General features: G+C 54.7%; 2 protein-coding genes across 2 annotated transcripts in view; one reads left to right on the top strand and one right to left on the bottom strand.

Annotated features, from left to right (window-relative positions):
* GMDS (GDP-mannose 4,6-dehydratase) overlaps positions 1–4,451 on the top strand; it is a 427,214-nt gene extending 422,763 nt beyond the window's left edge. Inside the window, exons 10-11 of the mRNA XM_032991929.2 lie at positions 3,008–3,076; positions 3,442–4,451. Coding sequence (XP_032847820.2) covers positions 3,008–3,076; positions 3,442–3,504 — 132 coding nt within the window. The 3' untranslated portion in view covers positions 3,505–4,451. The remainder of the gene's footprint in view (positions 1–3,007; positions 3,077–3,441) is intronic.
* Positions 4,452–15,204: 10,753 nt separating this feature from the next.
* Positions 15,205–18,385, bottom strand: FOXC1 (forkhead box C1). The gene is given in 5 exon segments (XM_042806952.1): positions 15,205–15,914; positions 15,916–16,013; positions 16,016–16,301; positions 16,303–18,115; positions 18,193–18,385. Coding segments are annotated over 4 exon segments (1,791 nt in total). The 5' UTR covers positions 17,647–18,115; positions 18,193–18,385; the 3' UTR covers positions 15,205–15,851.
* Positions 18,386–19,403: the final 1,018 nt, after the last annotated feature.

Raw genomic sequence — 19,403 nt, 5'->3', positions numbered from 1 at the left:
GGTTGCAACTCCAGAAGGTGAAGCACTGACACTGAAAAATCAATGCACTTTAATGACTGGCACTCCAGCGGGTTTTTTGGGTTGTGGGTTTTTTTTGTGGATTTTTTCCTTTTGGAAGCCTGACAGATGCATCTCTGGTTTCAGTGAAAGGCTTGAATAATATAAACAAGCAGCCTTTCTGTTCCAAGAGAAGCTTTTTTAATATTCTTATTTTATTGTAATTACCTTATTGTTTTCATATTATGAGCTACTTGTAGAAAAATACAGGAAACATGACTGCAATACAATCCTTTAATCAGGAATAGCTGTGTTCCAGTCATCATTTCCATTCAGTGTTGAAACTTTGACTAATAAGAATACAGTCAAACCTTGAATTTAGATGCAATATGGTGTTAGTGTGGTTTCGTTTGATCTCTGTACCTAGTAACTTCTGTAAAAGACCCTTTTAAAAAGTGTCTGGGAGACATTTTGTCCATAATGCTATTTTCAGGGAAATCAAGGAAACAAAACAGTGTTTCTCAAAAGTACACAAACTTCTTCAGGAGAGCCATTTAAAATCTTTTAACCTAAGTCAGCTGGGGAATTTGTATTATCATATATATTAAATCTGGTTGGTTTTTTTTTTGCTCACAGATTAGGCCATAATACCGTTACTGCATCATTCTTAGAGCATGTGAAAGTATTTTTTAAAGAAAAAAATACTTCTTTTTATACTTAAATGAATTTAATACACTAGTTGTTTGTGTTACCTCTATGTATAATCCAGCACTGCAAATAACTTAATTTTTATTGATTTGCAACCTCCCCCCCAATCTTATTTTGGCCTATTCTGCAGCTGAGTGTTTATGTTTTTAAATGAAGGGCTGGAAGTAGGTAAAGCACTTTTGTAGATAATCTGTTTTAACAAAAAGCATTTGTCCAAGAAAGTTAAAAGACTGCTCCCAAGCTGTTCAAAAGCAGACTGCAGCTACATACAGCAGGCGGTGGCAATTCATTCTGTTCTTCCTGGTCCATTTTTTTTTAAGTGGGAAGCCAGTATCCCAGATAAGGCTGGGTTTCAAATAATGTTTTTGATATAAAGATTGTGGATGTAAGACTATTACTTACACAGCATTTATAAAAATGAAACTCTAAATTTTATGATATGGCTTTTATGACTTAAAACTAGGTGGTATTAAAACACTTCACTTCTAGCTAATGGCTTGAATTAGGACTGAATCGAAGGCAATTGTTTTTATACTGAAATTATTATTTTAAGAAGGATTTCCTTGTTTCCAGGCACATATATACACACACGTATATAATGTAAATTAAACTGAACTCCAGATAAAAGGCATACCTCCATGAGCACATTAGGGTCTGATCCAAATTTTATCAAAGTCAGTGGGCGTCTTTCCCATTTCAAACCAGATTTTGCAATCCATATTCACACGACCCTCCAGGGGATCCCTCAAGTTGATGTGGTTTTGCATGACTTGGCCTCAAATGTCTGCTGCAGTTTCTAAAAACCCATTATAGGGCTGCAGTAGGAAATCATTTAGTCTAATTTAAGGAAATCACAGCATTTTTTATTTTCATATCATTTTGTTCTGATCCATCTGTTTACTCTTTTCTGAAGACAAGCTGAAATGTTTTTAGCCTAAAGACTGAACTAGTAAAAATGCTGCCTGGAATAGTCTCGGCAGACGTGTTTGTTCCACATCCCCTTCTTCGGTGCAATATTTCCTTTGGTGGATTTCCTCTGCTCCTGGAAGCGAGCTGTCTAGCTTTCTGGAGCACTGTTATGAAGAAGAATTTCCTACATTTTACTGCACAGGATGAGGTGATTTTGGAAGTTAGCATGACCTGAACCACACATGCACAAAAGATAGCGTCTGAAAAATGTAGTGTGCAGGCAGTACAGGTTTTTTTTTTTAAAAAAAAAAAAAAAAAATACAACTACAGCCAGAAAATGCTCGTTAGCTCCACCGCTGGCCAGAGAGTGGAAGAGGGAGAAGAAAGGCAGTCCAGGCATTTTTCTGGAAAGCCTGCTGTGTTGCCACCATAAAGTCAAATGCAAGAGCAGAATTCAGCCTTACCCTTGTTGTTCTGTAACAAAGTTGGGTTTGTTTGGTTTTCTTTAAACCTAGACAGATATGATTGTAGTATTTACTGCTACAGAGAAATGAAGCTTGTGGGGAGAGATGATGTATTTTATTAAATCAACACATACAGCTGGAAAAAGCTATTTAAAAACAGCATTCACATTTTAAAAGAAGATGCAGTCAGCTTATTCATTCAATTAGGAATGCAGTCAAAGGATCTTTTTTCTTTGTTTAATTTTGTTACATTATTTTTGATGACTGGTTGTAGGATTGTTTTGGTGTGGTTGCACTTTCAAGAACAGTACAGTGAGTATGACCAAAGTCTTGGTTTCTGTAATGGTTTCACAATAATTTCTCTTAATTTATGAGATATTTAGACTTTCTTTGCATGTGGATGCTCAAAGTATTCTAGAAAAAAAGATGCAGGCATTTAAAAGCTGGATGTTTACTACTGTTGCATATGGTTACCCATATTCATAACAGTCTTTCAAGCATCATCTGTCTGTGATCACGTTTTTATTTGAAAGAGACTAGTTGTCATGTTTGCTCTGTGATTTACATTATTTAAACAAATGGGGGAAAGAAGAATTTGAAACAGCTCATTCAATAGCATGACTAAGACACATGACAACTTATAAAATGTTCACTATTATGTGGCCGTAAGGCTGGAGTTCAAACCCCGCGCGCACACGAAAACAAAGAATAACTCTTTCGATCTGAAATAGCCTGGTGAAAGGATGCTGCCTCCTGGTGATTTATAGGCATATGAGTTTCCACTAAAATTGCATCTTGAAGAGAAATATTTTTTCCTTGGAAGAGTCCGACGGCCGCGCTCGGCTGGTGAGGAAGCGTGAGCAACAGGGCAGCCACTGAGGAAGGGAAGGTGGATGCTTCTCACAGCGCTTCTCTCTTCTCTTCCGCAGGATTTTCTGCAGGGGGACTGTACCAAAGCCAGACGAAAGCTGAACTGGAAGCCGAGAGTCACGTTTGATGTGAGTGGCCTTTCTGGCGTGCTTTGTACCTGCCCGGTGTTCGTGTCTTCTAAAAGCAGTCCATGGGGAGGGGGAGGGGAAGGGGCGGGGGAGTGGGCCCTCAGTGTGGGGTGTCTCAGGCACACCGAGAAGTCCCGTTTTTGGTGCCCCTGCCTGGGTTCTTGCTTTGAAGCCGGCAGCCACCACGGCAGTGATGGGCACCCCCAGTGCACACACGCTGGGGCCAGGGCCCCAGCAAAGCCCCGTCCCCTCCTTGTCCTGCTGTGGAGGTCTGGGGGGGCTCATCGTGCCCCGGGACGCTCCTGATGTGCTGCTTGTTTGTCCCCTGCTTCGGGGCCCTCATCTGCCTCTCTCCCTCCTCACAGGAGCTGGTGAGGGAAATGGTGGACGCCGACGTGGAGCTCATGAAGAACAACCCCAACGCCTGAGACCCAGCTGGGCCTGGCGGGTGCCGCGGGACCTGTTCTGGGGGCTCACCCCACGGCCAGCACCGCCACGAGCTACCGGGGCCAGGGCGGGTGGCCGCCCCTCCCCGTGATGGTTTTATTGCTGGCCTGCCTGGGCATGAAAGCCCAGTTTTACCCCCTGCTCCATCCTCCACACATTCCCAGTGCCTCTCACCCCACAGATCATCCCAGGGTCAGCCCTGCCTGGGCTACCTCTGGCTCCTGCTATTAACTGAGGAGGGGTCACGCCCCACCCCCCAGTACTGTACCTGAAGTACTGACTGGCCAGCAAGCCCACTGATTTCCTTTTTTTTAATTAAAACTCATCTTCCTATTACCTAGGTTCTCCAGCACATTTTTAGTACTTTCTCCCATTTGACAAACAAAAGCCTCCCCTGTGTCCCACCTCCCCTCTCCTCCAGCAACAGCAGCAGCAAACCTCTGGTGCTAACGTGGGCTCACCATCCCTCCGGCCCTTGCTCCACAGCTTCCCCTCTTCTGCCTTTCCTTAACACTCCTTGTTTTTCTTTCCTGCAGCCTTACCTCCACCCCAGCGGCCCATTTCCACCACTTGAACTCTGTAAAAGTTTGGATAACTTGATACAACTTTCAGCGAAATCGCCTTTTGACCATGCCGAATTAATTCCTAATTGCTGGAATCGCTTTCAAACCAGTCAGAGGGGGCTCATAAGAGTTTTTCAGATCTTCATTTCACAATGTGTGTGAGTCACAGAAAGCCTTTTTGTCCAGCACCTTCCCAATGCGGGGGTTTAGGGTGTTTTGGTTTTTCCCCTCCCCAGAACCAACCCATTCCCCTTCCATCCTCTTCCTGCTTACTATAATTAGACCTCAGACAGGAGCTTGAACCATCTCAAAAGATGACTTAAGAAATAAAAACAAAATGAATAAAAAAGCTTAAAAAAAAAAAATAGAAACTTCAAGGTGAGTAAATATTTTTGCACTTTTCTTGCCAAGGTACCTGGGTTATCCAGAGGTCGTCAAGCCCATACATTTCCCGTTGGTTTAGGATCTTCCACCCACCAACTACTCCCATCATTTTAGTTTTATGCCTCCAAGTGAGCAAAGGGTGAGATACGCACGGCGGGAGATACATCATCTCTGACTGCACCTCTTGCTTTTTCACTCTGTATTGGGGGGGAGGGGGGTGTGGTTAAAAGTGGAGCGATGGAGGGGGGAAGCTGAGCACGGAGCTGGGAGCAGCGGTTTCGTGATGGAAATGTTGTGGGGGGACAGGATGGGGCTGGGGAGCAGCTTGGGAGGAGCCGGGCTGCTGGAGAGAGGGGGAGAGGGGGCTCTGTGTGCCCGGCGGGAAAGGCAGGCCTTTACCAGAGGTGCCACGGAAAATGCGCGGCGCGCAGCCGGAGCAGCCGCTTCCTTCAGGGCTGTCCCCGCGGGGGCGAGGAGGAGCGTGGCCGCCCCAGCACATGGGGAAAGAGAACCGTGGGAGGCTGGGGGGGGGGGGGGGGGGGGGGCTGCGTGGGGTGCCCCGCTACAGGTGCACAGCATGCACGCCCTGGCAGCGTGGAGAGGGGGGGGAGCAGCGCAGAGGGAGACACGTCCCTGTCGCACTCGCTCCGAGCGGCGCCCCACGCGTGGGGTGCTCTCCGGCCCCCCACGCACAGTCTCCACGGTGCATCGGGCCTCCCCCAGTATAAAGCAATGCCAAGTGAGTCGCGGACACCCCGTCGGTGGGGAGGCCTGGAGCTCCCCACGGTGCAGGGGATGCATGGTGTCACGCACCCATTGCCACCCACCCCGCCGCGTGCATACCTCCACACGTGGGTATATTCCTACAAAGCCTCCTGGGGTGGTTTTTTCCCCTCGAACGGGTTCAACTCCACAGCTGCCCCTTTTTTTAGAGTAAAATAACAATAAGGCTCCCGCCCCGGCTGTGGGTGCATGTCCTTTGCATTAGCTGCCTTCCCCCGCAGCATTGACACCGCGTGGGTCTGTCACACAACCCCGGCGGTGCGTGGTCGCCCCTGTGCCGTGGGCACCCACCCGTGGCCATGTTCTGCAGGCTGCTGCCGCACACCCCCACAGCCGAGGGGGTGTCCCCCCCCCACCGTGCCCAGCAGTGGCCCCCCCTCCACAGCCCCTCGGACAAGCGGTCACAGGCTGCAGGGGGTGGCGGATCTTTGGTGGCGCACGTAATAATAATATTAATACATTAAAAAAAAAAAAAGTATTAAAGCACTTTTATGACGAGGTATTGCTGGGAACTATTTTTTGCTTGCAGTGATTCACTGGAAGGCTTGCTGGTACATCTGAATATTAGTTCACACATCTCCACAGAAGGCTGGGAACTTTTACATAAACTGCCAGTTTTCCTTCGACCTCAGGGTTTTTTTCTTTGGCATCTCTAACTGTGGCGCATTCAAGAGAAGCCTTTTTATTCTTCGTTTTCAGTCTCTATATTAGTGAGCGAGCGGGAAAAGGGATGAGAAGGCAAAAATTGGTTCTAGACCAAGCAGTCCCTCCAGTGACCTTGTACTGGAAGTCTTTTTGCTGCTTTTGTATTAAAAAAAAAAAAACAACAAAAAACTAAAAAAAAAAATGCTTCTGGTTATGACATGACAAAATGTGCATCCCGGCACTGCCCCGCTGCTTTTTATAATTTGGCAAAGGTCTGAACTGCTTTTCGGTTTCCTCACCACCACGTTCCTGCCCAATTTTGAATACCTCCTAAACTACCACTCTTGGTAATTACCACGGGATCACTTCTTGAAAACGAAATAAATAAATTCATTTCATAAAACACGCGGAGATTTAGGGAGTTGATATATGTAGCTAATATACCGGTTACAGACTAATGTTCTGTACATCCGTTTAATGTGTATGTCAAGCGTTTTGTGCGTCCACGTATGCAAAGATCCCCCCTCTGCCCGTCTCATGTCTCATCTGGGGTCATTACAGCTTCCTTAATTTATAAAGGGCAGCTCCCGGGGTAAATAACGGAGCGTGCCCCCTGTCCCCCCTGCCCTCCCCAAGCGTCCCACCACCCGCAGCAGCGAACAGAGCAAACGGCAAAGGTGGCGTTTTGCTTTTGCTCCCCGGCACGTCTAAGAAACGCTGAGCCCGGTTCTGCCGGCTGCGGATCGGCAGCACCGGCCGGGAAAGGCCGGTGGCTCGCCGGGTCCAGCCCACGGCCGCCCTGCCTGCCAGCGCGGACACGGGTGGGCCCGGCCGCCCGCTGCGGGCCGGCCCCCTCCCGGGCAGCCTGTTCGGCCGCGTCGTGGAAAGCGGAGAGGATCACCCCGCGCCGCTACTACGGGGAGAAGCGGCATAGTAACGGCAGCGCTGGGTGCCGGGGGGGCTGCCCGGGAGTACGCCCTGTCGGGGCGAGGGGCTTCAGGCGGGCAGGGAGAGGAGAGCGGGCCCAGCTCCTGCCCAGCGGGTTGGGGGGGGGGTCCGGGGCCCGCTCGGGAGAGCCAGCCCAACCCTGCCTGCGGCTCCCGGCTCCGCAGGGCCGGGAGTTACGAGCAGCGAAAGACGGGGTCCCTCCCCCGCGCCCGCTGCCTGTCAGCGCTGCCGCCGCCCCGCACCTCGCAGCCGTAACTCAGGCCCTCGCCTCCGCCGTGCGGGCCGCTGACACACACACACACACACCCCCCGAGCCTGCCCTGCAAAAGGCAAAACGGCCACGAAAGCATTATTATGATTATTAAATTAATATTAGGAATAATATTTTTTTTTTCCCCTCTCCTAAGGCTTTTCCGGGGCGCTCGGAACCACCGGCCACTCGAGGGCTGCAAAACCCCCGCAGGGAAGAAGCTGCGTAGCGGAGGCCTTCGGTGGGGTCGCTCCGCAGGCGCGCAAGCCCCCGCCGCCTCTGCCAAGGGGCCGGGGAGGGGGTCGGTCCTGTCCCGGGGCCCCCCCGCCGCCCTCCTCCCCGGCCCCGGCGCGGAAGGCCGGCGAGACAAAGCGACGGGGGTTTCCTCGGGGTCGCGGAGCAAAACCTCCAGCGCCGTCTAAAAATACACGCTCGCAGAGTCAGCCCGAACGGGTACAAGCGAAAGGGGGGTGGGGGGGGGGGCGCTGAGCGGGGAGCAGCCCCGCTACTAGGGCACGGACACGCCGGAGAGGGCAGGCCGGTGGTGGGAGACGGCTCCGCGGCCAGCTCCGGGCGCGCACAGCGGCGGGTCGATTGCCGTAAGTGTCCTTAGAAAAATAAAATTTAGTTGTAAGTTGGAGGGGGGAGGGGGGGGGGGACACACCGGGGGACCCCTTGCACATAAAGCAGCCGCGTCCCCCCGGGCGGACATGGGGGGTCACATCCTCTTCCCCCTCCTCGCCCGGCCGGGGAGGCGGGCACCGGAGGCAGAGCGGCGAGGGGGGGGTTGCATTCCCCCCCTTAACCCCCCTACCTTCCCCCCCCCCCGGGTTGCAGGTTTGCAGGGGTTGGGAGGCGAGGGGAGGCCCCCAGCCGCTCGCAGGGCCGCGGTCCCTGCCCGCACCCCCCCTTGTGACCCCCCTTCACCTCTGGTCGGTCGCTGGCGGAGCATTGTCTCCAGACACCACAAAACCCCGAACGGAGCGCTGGAGCAGGCAGAGCTCCAACGTTTTGACGGGTGGAAATAAAACATCAACAGATACTTTGCAATTATTTGGTGATGGGGGCTAGGGAAGGCGGGCGGGGGAGAGGTCGGTTCGCAGCAGCACACGCTAATTGCAACCTTTGCTTTGCTAATGAGCTCGCACCGGTTGATTCCGCGTTGCGCCCCCCCCACCCCTCCCCGCTCCGTGAGGCCTCCCCCCTCTCCCCCTACACCCCACGGCGGAGCGCTTGGGGGGCGGGGAACGGCGTCGGGAGAAAGCCGTAATTTTTCTGCAATTCGTTATTCGGTTTTAAATCCACCCCATTCTTGAAAGGCGAGGTTGGAAGCGCTGGCCGAGAGCACTTCCATAAATCCTCGCTGAGGGAGAAGGGCGAGCGGCTCCGCGCTGGCAGAGGCGAGGAGGGCGAGCGCCCGGCTCCTCTCGCCCGCACCCGCGCAGCGCGTCCCTGCGCGGCCGCGCACCCACGTCCCCGCGCGGCGTGGCCCTGCCGCCGGCGTGCAGCTGCAGACCCACTGCACGCAGTCGGAGCGGGGAAAATACATATCCATACACACACACACGAATATATACAGCAAAAGAGTTCCAGTAGAAGCATCAAAAAGGCAGCGCGAATGTATTTATACTGGGCAATCTTGCAAGCACCGACATTGTTTAAACAATTCTCTTCTGCTTTGGACGATATTATCAGTACTTTTACATTATCGTTCACTGGAAAACATTCTTCTTTTTCCTTATTTCAAATATTTATTTAAAAAAAAAAAAAAATTAAACTCGGCCGCTTAAACGTTCTGGCAAGTAAATAAATTCCAGGAACGGTGAGGGGAAAACGGCGATGTCGTTTCTTCTAAACCGAGCGCTTGCCTTCCGAGGGACGATGGCTGTAGCGCTATGACCTGTTTATTCATCGATTCATATAATATATAAATATCCTGAACTCATGAGTGTAATAATTTGCGTTTTTTCTACTGGAGGAAATTCGGCTATTTTAAGAGTTAATGGTTCTAAATGTGTTGGTTTTCCTGCATTCTCCCTAGAGGTGATGGAGGCTGGAAAGGAGGGGGGATTCCAGTTTGGGGGTTTCATTGTTGTTGTTTTAATTCTGCTGAACGCAGCCTAAAGCAGCTGACCCGAATGTGGGGTAAAACACCGCACAACCAAGCCCCCTGACACCTAAAGGTCAGGTGAAAGTCTCCAGCAGGTAAGTCGCAGGCCGGCTGCCTGCCCAGCTCATTTGCTCTCTGGCCCACAAATTGTTCCCTTCTGCCCACCCAAGTCGTTTCAAGCTGTGTTTATTTAGGGGGCAAAAAAAAAATTGCCGACCACCCAATTCCTATTCAGCCGGACAGTTTGTGAGCTCTCACCGGTAGCCCGGGCCGCCTTCCCCCCCCAATCCCAGTGCTTTTTAATAGCTATTATTTTGCGGCACACGCATACCAAGCAAGGCGCAAATTACAGGCCTAGAAGGTCGCAGAGGTGCGCGCCACAGTCGCGTTTGCTTGGGGGGGCAAGGGAAAAATCCTCCCCTCAAACACCCGGCACCCACCGCCCCTCGGGTGTCCACCAAACACCACCTCGGCAGCCGCTTCCCAAATCCCTGGGTGCCAGCAGCATCCCCGCCGAGCTAAACCCAAGGGGAAGGGGGGGTTAGCTGCCAGCGACACCGAGGGCCTCCGCTCCTGCCGAACCGACCCTCGGGAGCGCTGGGGGTAACTTCTCCGGCCGTCCAAACCGGCCTCCTAGGACGCTTTCTTGAGAAATGAGGGGGTCCTGCCCTCCTCCCCTAAACACCCGGCCGTTTGCTACCGCTGGCTGCACTGCCAGCCCCCGGGCTAGGAGAAGGAGACCTGCCCGTTGCCCCAGGTGCGTGTGTAAAGTTTTAAAGAGGAGGGGTGTGGGGATGTTTCAGGATTGCTGCGAGGGGGCCCCGGTGCCCGCCGCGCTCCGCAGCGCCGGGGTACGGGGCTGCAGCCCGACCCCGCGGACACTCCCCCCGCGCAAGGAGCCGGCCCTCCCCCGCCGATTCGGCTATTGTTTCGTTCAATTAGGCTCCGCTTGATAAAAAACAATCGCTCGTTAACCCTCGCCCTCCTCCCTCCCGGCTGGTGTGTTGTGAATGGCGACATCGTCTCCCTTGACCCCCGTCTCCTTTTCTGTCTTTCTGTCCCCTGAAAAATGATTCCGCGAGCTCTGATTGAATTTTATTCCTTCCTGACCTGGCCCGTTTTTATTGCATGGACACCATCAATCTTGACCTAACGCGACGTTTGTTTATTACTTTGGAAAGAAGCGAATGGCTTTATGAGCCCCAGTGTAATTAAACCAGGAGGGCTACGTTCACCGCGGCACCGCACCACCTTTGGGGCGGATTCACAACACAGACAAGCCGCCGGGGAGACGAGGCTGAAGGGAAAAGGAAAAAGAAGGGGGGGGGGGGGGGGGGGGGGGGGTGGAGGATGAATCTCCACAACAAACCACACGGGAAGGGTAAGCGGCATCCTCCCAGCCCGTGGGCTTGTGTGCGAGATGCCGGCGGATCGAAACCCACGCACGTCCCAGCGGAGCAGCTCCCCTCCGCCGCACTTTAGGCCCGCTCGGTCGACGCGGAGCGCTTCTTGCGCAGCTTGCCGCGGAAGCCTGCTCTTGCCCTCCGCGCTGCCCTGGTTGCGCACCTGGGCGCGCCACCTGCGCCCCTCCCCGCGCCGCGCCAGCCCAGCCTCGGGCACCCCGACGGCGCCCACCGCCGCGCTCCTCATCCCCCTCCCCCCAAAAAAGCCACCCGGGCATCTCAAAATCACGGAAGCGTTTAGCCAACGCGCCCGTAGCCCACCACAAGGAACCGGGGGAAAACGGACTGACCACGCCGAGGGAGTTTAAATTACTTTATCAGCGAAATTAATTGAAAGCTAGTGCGCGGTTAGAGGTTGCTGTCGAAAGTGGGTGATTTCGGGCGGAGGACGGGGGAGCGCACCTCGGGGTACCGCACCGCAGCGCTCCTGCAGCCGCGCCATGTGCGCGCCTCGGCGCGGCACGCTTTTGCTTACGCAATGGAGACGACGTAATCATCGTTCCCTCACGCACCCCTTTACGTGGGAGCCCTCGGCCCGTGGGCTTCCTGCGCGGCGGCCCCACGCTGCCTCCCCCCCAAAACCCGCACCGGCCTTTGCGGGCGCCGCTGGCGACTCTCCCGCAACGCTCAAGCAAAAGCCGCCGTAGCCCCGAGCGAAGCTCTAAGCTCGCCCCCCGCTCCAGCAGCGTATTTTTGGGGAGGCGAGGGCCGAGGACGGCAGGGTGCAGCCGGCTGGTCAACCCCAGGGTTACCGATAGCAGTAGGAAGTTAAGCCCGACTGTGAAAATATTCCCGTGCTAACTTCGAAGCGCCTTTCCCGAACTTCGTGGCTTTCAGAAAGGGCCCCAGATAGTGTAAAACGCCGATTTGGAAACATTCTCTTAACGTCTCCATCCACAACAGTCTCACCACCTTCTCCATCTGACCTGGCCTGTGGAGGTAGGGGAAGGTTTTTAATCCATGTCCTCTCAGCTATTTGCATGCACTTCTCTGCTATTCTTGGTTATGACCTTTGTAGAATATAATATGAACTGCAATTGCTTTAACAAGAAATTGAGGGGGAAACTTAGAAGGGAGAATATTCCTCTTCTGCACGTTCTCCTCAGTTTAAGAGACAGATGAGCAAATACAAGGAAGAAACCACCAGAACCAGCTAAACGAAATGGTTCCTCGAATTAATTTGTTTGGGGTTTTTTTTTTTTTTTTAAAAAAAGTATGGTTTAGATTTCCCCCCCCCATACAAAAAGCAAAGCAATAGTTTTGAAAAAAAAAAAAAAAAAAAAAGACGCAGAGGCCTTACGGGGGCACCTTCCCGCTGCTGCCGGGGCGCACGTCCCGCTCCCACCTCCGCGCAGGGTCGAGACCGCATCTCTTTTGGCCTTTGGGGCAGGCCTGGTTCTGCGGGGAGACAATCACAGGTCAGAGGGGACCCTCGCCTTCGCCTCCCGCTCTCAGGGGGAGGGAAGCCCGAGAGGGACGAGGGTCCGCATCCCGCTCCGCGCCCGCCCCGCTGCTCTGCCCCAGCCCGCCAAGGTTTTTAGCAAGCCCGCCGGGCCTTCCATCCCCCCCCCCCCCCCCCCCGCCTTTCAGCAGCAGCTTCTCACGCCGGAGGCCCCGCTCCGCCACTTCCGCGCAACCCCGCGCAAGCCCCGCGCAAGCCCCGCGCAGGGACCCCGCGGCTCCGGGCTGCGCGCCGGGCGGGCCCCCCGATTCACTGCCTACCGGGGGGACCGCTAATGGTATTTTCGTTGTGAACAGTTTCTGTGCGGAGGGGGAGTATACAATAGTGATAATATGAAAATAATATTATTTTAAACACACACACCAAAAAAAAAACAAACCAAACCAAAACAAAACAAAAAAAAAACAACAAACCACAAACAAACCGAAACACGCGTGTACGGTAAGCCAACCAGGAGGTGACCTCCGCCACGGCCACGCACGTCACTGCAGGAAAGGGATCCCCGCCGGGGGCAGAGGGTCCCGGCCCGACCTACCTGAAGGCCGAGCGGGACGTTTCCCTTTTCCCCCTCCCGGACTACGAGTGGCCCCCACCCCCCGACCTTGGCCAGGTGAGCCCCTTCCACCTCCCCCCCCCCTTTCCCAGCCAGGGCCGCGGGGAGCGCAAGTTGCGCGGCCGCCCCGCGGGGCCGGGGCCGCGGAGGGCAGCGGGCCGGCCCGGGCATTAGCAGTAACGCTACACCGCACTTGTTCCAGCTCCGCACAGCCCCCCCCCCCCCGCCCCCCTCCCCGCCCCAGCTCCCCGAACCGAGAAGCACCACTGACACCGCAACGGGGGGATGAAACAAGCCGAGCTAACAACTGCTTTCCCTCCGATTTATTTTCGCCACAAACACCCTACCGCTGGAGACCGCTCAGAAAACCCAAAATACAGGAAAGCCGGCGCCTGGTCGCAACAAAAATAACAGGGAAATAGCTCATGCAATCGCCTCTGTACCCTCTCCCTTCTTTAATACTCATTTTTATTTTAAAGACGGGGCGGGAATTGGCGTTACAGTGCAGCCACCTCGCTGGCAAAGCCAGCAGCGGGGTGCAGAGTGAGCTGCCGCCTCCGGAGCTCCCCTTTTCGAGGCAGGGGGGGACTGGGGGGGTGCAGGGGGAAGCGGCGAAAGCCTCGCCGAGCCCCCGGCCCGGCAAGGCCGGTCACAAGCAGAGGGAAGACTGGGACCGGCAGCTGAGCTGCCCCCCGCTCGGTGCCGGGAGGTGGGGGCGGGGGGGGGTCGGGAGGGGAGAGGTGGGGGCCGCGACCGGGAATAGGTAACATTTTGTTTCCCTTTAGTGGTGAAAAACGGGGAGCTGCGACTAAAAGGTGCCCCCGCAGCGAGGGCGGTCAGCTCTGCTCGCTCTTCGCTTCAGCGTTACCGCAACCGGACGATGGAGCGTTCGAGTTTCGCTCACCCGATTTAACAAACAAATAAATATAAATAAGGCCGGTAATCTCTGCAGAGGTACGAGCACGAAAAAAAAAAAAAAAAAAAAAAAACCAAAAACAAAGACTATGCGCTACTTAAATAAACATATTTTAAGCCAACGTTATAAAGTGACCCCACACCCCCCCACACACACACACACACATTCCCCCCGGTTCATTCGATCTCCTGAAGGTGTTTTCTGAATATTAGATTATTGCTATGGAGGGGAAGCGCAGCTCAAAAGCGAGGTAATAAGGTTTAACTGTAAATACCTTTGTATTTATTTACAGTGTAACCCTTAACAATGCAACAGCAATTACTGCTAAGTGTTGCCTTAGATAAGAGATACTGATAGGAAACTGTATTATCTTGAAAGCAAACTTTAGGCCTTAAATATCTGAAATCAAATAATCTTCTTCCCAAGTCTGACTGACAAGGCAGATTCTTTTAAGTTAATGAATTTATTGCATTTTGGTGGTTATTTACAAAGGGGGGAGGTGATCCCCATTGCCTGTAGGTTCTTAATTGCAAATTGTCCAGAAGGTGAGATTCTCGATCTGACAAGACGTCAGTCTGTGCAGCAATCGTCTGCTACTCTGGTAATATATATATATATATATATATATTTTTTTTTTTTTTTTTCCGATTTAAGAAAAAAGGAGGGAGGGAAGGAGAGAAAAAAAAAAAAAAAAAAAAGAACAAAACCCCAACAAACAACTATATAAGAAAAATTCTCCCGCACAAACTCTTTCTAAAATAATTTCAGTCCGAGCAATTAGGGCACTTCCAACAGACCGGTAATGTCCCTAAAGGACAGGCGTAACGCAGAGCTATAAAGGTGTAAGGGTAGACTGTACAAGCACCCTTTAATCCAACTACATTTTTTTTTTTTCTGAAATAAAATAGTACTTTATATATTACAGAAGCAGCTTCACGGATGTGATTGCGCGCATTGCTATCAATTCTACGAAGCAGCGATTTATATGCTTACATTATATTTAAGAATAAATGTACTGCAGAATATCTGGCATCTACTATACACTGTGGAGTTTAGAAACATATGCAATGCGTGTATGAAGCTATAAATAAATACATAATCCTTCTTTAAATATAGGTACATATGTAAATCCTATATATAAATACATTTGAAATACACACAGAGAGATCGATAGCTCGATATATACACGGTCACACAAGGGCAGGAACCTAGTGGATGTACTTCTACCTCGGAGTTATCGCTTAATATATCCTTACACAGGCATATTATTTAAAAAGCCGTAATGTTGTCATACTACTGTGTATGGTCAAATGTTTCCAGGTCTTGCCCATTAATTGCTAAGAAAACGTGTTTGTTTATTTGCCAACTCAGAGCTGCCATGGGAAAGTATTTTTTTCCTAGCGGATAAGGCGAGCTGACTAAGTGGAACATATTGCAGAAGAGACTGAAAAGGGATTTTTCGACCTGGCAGTTCCTAAATGGTCTTTGGAATTTGTGCGGAGGGGAACGAGCTGTTCCAGCGACAAAGTTAGTTATGAAATCCCTTTTCCCTCTCTTTCTCTCTCTCTCTAAGCGAAAGTATTAAAATATACAGACGTGTAAAGGATCATTCCAACTGAATGGTAATTTATTAATAAACAAACAATGCAATACCTTCAGAATATTTTCAACAAAAAAAAAAAAAAGGAAAAATATTGATAGAATAAGATTAATACAGTTTCCCTTTTTATATATAGTGAAAAAATCAGCGTTTCAGTCAATTTTAACGTCACTTTTCAGGGAAGGGGGAAACACTTTCTGGCGTTTGGTCCGCAACATCCAACTACAAATTAAAAATAAATTACTATGTCGCAATTTACATTTTAAAACAAGTCCTTGTAAAAGAGGAAGGGGGTGGGGGGAAAGAAGCTGGTACTCTACGCTGGACTTTTCGCCCCCTTTTAAACGCGGGGCATGACAATACCTTAAGGGGTGGGGAAGAGAGAGGGTTGGGGGACGGGGGAAAAAGTATTTCTCAAAGCAATTTAAAAAAAAAAAAAAACAAAAAAAAAACAAAAACCAAAAAACAACACAAACAAAAAAAACAACAAACCAAACCAAACCGAAAAACTTACGTGTTATTGGAGTAACACTGTCCTTTAACAAACCAAGACATGCTTTGGGGCTGTCTCTGTACAAAAGCTTTCCGCGGGCGCTCGCCTCCCCTCCGGGGGCGCGGCGGCCCCCGCGGTCTCCCCGCGGCGGGGCGCGCTCAGAACTTGCCGCAGTCGTAGACGAAGGCCCCGGAGGTGCGGTAGAGCGGCTGGCTGCCGGGGAACGCCATCTGACAGCTGCCGCCGCCCCCCGCCCCGCCGCCACCGCCGCCCCCCGCCCCGCCGCCACCGCCGCCGCCCGGCGAGGCGCTGAGGCCCAGCCGCGGCGCCTCGAAGACCTCCCGCGGGGCGGCGGCGAAGCCCTGCTGCGGCCCCGCGTAGCCCGCCGCGCCCGCCAGCGGGCCCAGCTCCCCGCCGCCGCCGCCGCCGCCGCCGCCGCCCCCCCCCGCCGCCGCCGCCGCCGCCGCCGCCGCCGCCGCCGCCGCCGCCGCCTGGTTGAGGTACCAGGAGGCCAGGCGGCCCTGGTGCGGGTGCGGGTGCGGGTGGGGCCCCTCCTGGTGGCCGCCCGCCGCGCCGCCGTGCCCCAGCGCCCCGCCGCCGCCCCCCCCCCGCCCCGCCGCCGCCGCCGCCGCCGCCGCCCCCCGCCCCGCCGCCGCCCCCCGCGGGCATGGCGTAGTCGGGCAGCGGGTCCTCGGCGGGGCTGGCGGCGGCGGGCAGGTGGCCGGGCCGTTCGGCGCCGCCCGCCGCCGCGTAGAGGCTCATGGCCTGCATGTTGCAGTGGTAGGTGCCGGCGGCGGCGGTGCCGGCGGCCGCCTGGCCGCAGGGCGAGCCGTAAACGGAGCTGTGGCCCGGCGAGTAGCCGCCGAGGGAGAGGGCGGGCGGGATGCCGGTGCGCGGGGCGGCGGCGGCGGGGGCCAGGAGGCCGGCGCCCAGCTCGGCAACGGCCTGCGGCGAGCCCCGCAGCGAGGTCATGATGTTGTCCACGCTGAAGCCCGGGCCGTGGTGGTGGGGCGGGGGGGGCGGCGGGGGCGGCGGCGGCGGCGGCGGGGGCGGCGGCGGGGGCGGCTCGGGGGCCTCCAGGCTGAGGGAGCGGCCGGAGGGGAGGGTGCCGCGGGGGCTGCCGCCGCCGCCGCCGCCGCCGCCGCCGCTGCTGCTGGAGAGGCTGCTGCTGCTGCTGTCGGGGCTCTCGATCTTGGGCACGGCGCCGAGCGGCGGCGCGGCGCCGGGGGGGGACACGGCCTGCGGCGGCGAGGCCGTGCCGTTCTCCGTCTTGATGTCCTGGATGCGGACGGGCGGCGGCGGCGGCGCGGCGCTGCCCCCGGCGGGGCCGCCCTCGGGCTCGGCGGCGGCGGGCGGCGGCGGGCGCGGCGGGGCATGGTCCTTGAGGTGCAGGCGGTCCTTCTCCTCCTTGTCCTTGACGGCGTCCTTCTTCTTGAAGCGGCGGCGGCGGCGGAGGAAGCTGCCGTTCTCGAACATGTTGTAGGAGTCGGGGTCGAGGGTCCAGTAGCTGCCCTTGCCGGGCTTCTTGTCGTCGCGGGGCACCTTGACGAAGCACTCGTTGAGGGAGAGGTTGTGGCGGATGCTGTTCTGCCAGCCCTGCTTGTTGTCCCGGTAGAAAGGGAACCGCTCCATGATGAACTGGTAGATCCCGTTCAAGGTGATCTTCTTATCGGGCGCGTTCTGGATGGCCATGGTGATGAGGGCGATGTAGCTGTAGGGCGGCTTCACCATATCCTTGGGCTGCGGCGGCGGCGTGTAGGGCCCGTAGGCGCGGGCCATGCCGGCCGGGTACTGCTCGTGGGCCGGGTGGGAGTACATGCTCATCGGGGCCGGCATGGCCGTGTAGCCCCCGCCGGCCGCCGCCGCCGCGGCGCGGTAGTAGCTCTGCTCTCCGCCGAGGTACGGCACCACTCCCAGGGAGTTGGGACTGGACACGGAGTAGCGAGCCTGCATGTCCTCCCGTCAGCTTTCCCCCACCCTCCCCGCCGGACCAAACAGCGCGTCCCTTCCCCCTCCACCCCTCCGCCGCTCCGCGGACCGAGCTGGACCGGGCGGCCGGGCAACCCCCACCCCCCCACCCCCCCGGCGGAGCGCGGAAAAAGGGAGGAAGAATAACCACGGCAGCGCCGAAAGTCTCCTCTTCTTCGCCCAGGAAAGCCCACCGGCAAGCTCCGCGCGGAGGGGGGGGGTGGAAAAAAAAAAAAAAAAAAAAAAAGTCAAAAAAATGGAAAAAAAGGAGGGGGGTGAAAAAGGGGGAAAAATGTTTTTAAAAAGAAAACGGGGGAGGGAAAAAAAAAAAAAAAGTAATCGCAGCGGAGAAAGCAACTTCCAAACGCAGAAAGAGTATTAAGAAAATAAAACCTTTGCAAAGAGGCTCCCACGCTCCCAGTTCCTTGTTCCACGGGGATCTGCAACAAGTTGTCTGCAAAGGAGGGACAAAAGTAGAGGGATGTGTTTTGTTGGCTTTTTTTAAGCGAGCAGAAGAAGAAAAAAATCCACCTTCCCGATCTCCCAGTGCAAAGTCTCCCTCTCTCTCTCCCTTTCGCTTTTTTTCAGTCTCTTTTTCAGTCCCAGGCTGCTTTGGGAAGCATCGGAAAAACTCCTGAACTTTTGAGCATCCGTCACCACGGCGAGAACTTTTTTACGCACTTACAGTTTTCTCCTTTTTTTTTTCCTCCCTCTCCTCTCTCGGTCTCCTTTTTTTTTTTTTTTTTTTCCTCTCGTTTTTTTTTTCTTTTCCTCCTTTTGCAGGCGGCCCAGCTCCGCCCCGCCGAGCCGGGGCGGCCAATGAGGGCCGGGAGACACCCGGGGCTCTGAATGAGGAGGGAAAAAAAAAAAAAAAAAAAAAGAATCGAGCGAGGGAAAAAAAAAAAAAAAAAAAGAGTGTAAAAAAGAAGGGAAAAAAAAAAAATCCCCGCAGCAGCCGTGGGAGTTGCAGCTCTCGGGGACCGGCCACACACGGTCGCCGGCACATGCGGACGCCTGGAGCGCGACGGAGCCCTGGGCTCGCGCGGGCCACTGCGCGCCCGCGGGGACCCTCCCGCGCCCGCGCCCGCGCATTTTGCGCCCTGACCCGCGCGATCCCCACAGCCCCGTGCCTGCCCTCCCGCCCCCACCCACCCACGCAGCCCGGGCACACGCACGGCGTGGATGCCCGCATCAGTGTGTGTGTGTGTGTGTGTTCTCCTGGAGCGCTTCCCACCCACACGCGCACCCCGCGCTCCTCCACGCGTGTTTCTCCCCTACTTTTTAATTTATTTTTTTTTTTTTTTTGTGCTTGTTGCTCTGTTTTCTCTGTGGGCTCCCGCCCGGCTCTCGCCACCCCTTCCCTCCGGGCTGCCGCCCGTGTCGGCGGGCAGGCTCCACGCCGGTGTGCCGGCTCGCTCCCTGCCCTCCCTGGCCAGGAGGCTCTGCCTCACCCCGGCCTCCTTCCACCCCCCACGGCCGCGGGGACGGAGGGGACGGCGTGTGTGTGGGGGGGTGGTGCGTGGGGGGGTGCGCGGCGTGGGATGCCCCTGGCCCTGCAGCACCACCCTGCCCACAGCCAGCTGCCTGCCTGCCCGGACCCTTCTGAGGAGAGCGCATTCCTCCGGCTGACAGGGTTTTGACGAGTCCTCCAAAGCTCCTCGCTATTAATCAGCCACCACGGGCTTTCCTCCCCCCGCCTGCAAACCCAGCGCCCGCTGCCTCTGCTGTTTATAAACACGGGC

This window comes from Tyto alba, unplaced genomic scaffold (assembly GCF_018691265.1).
Source record: "Tyto alba isolate M040663 unplaced genomic scaffold, T.alba_DEE_v4.0 Super-Scaffold_48, whole genome shotgun sequence".
Lineage (NCBI taxonomy): Eukaryota > Metazoa > Chordata > Aves > Strigiformes > Tytonidae > Tyto > Tyto alba.
This window is presented reverse-complemented; position numbering and strand designations above follow the sequence as displayed.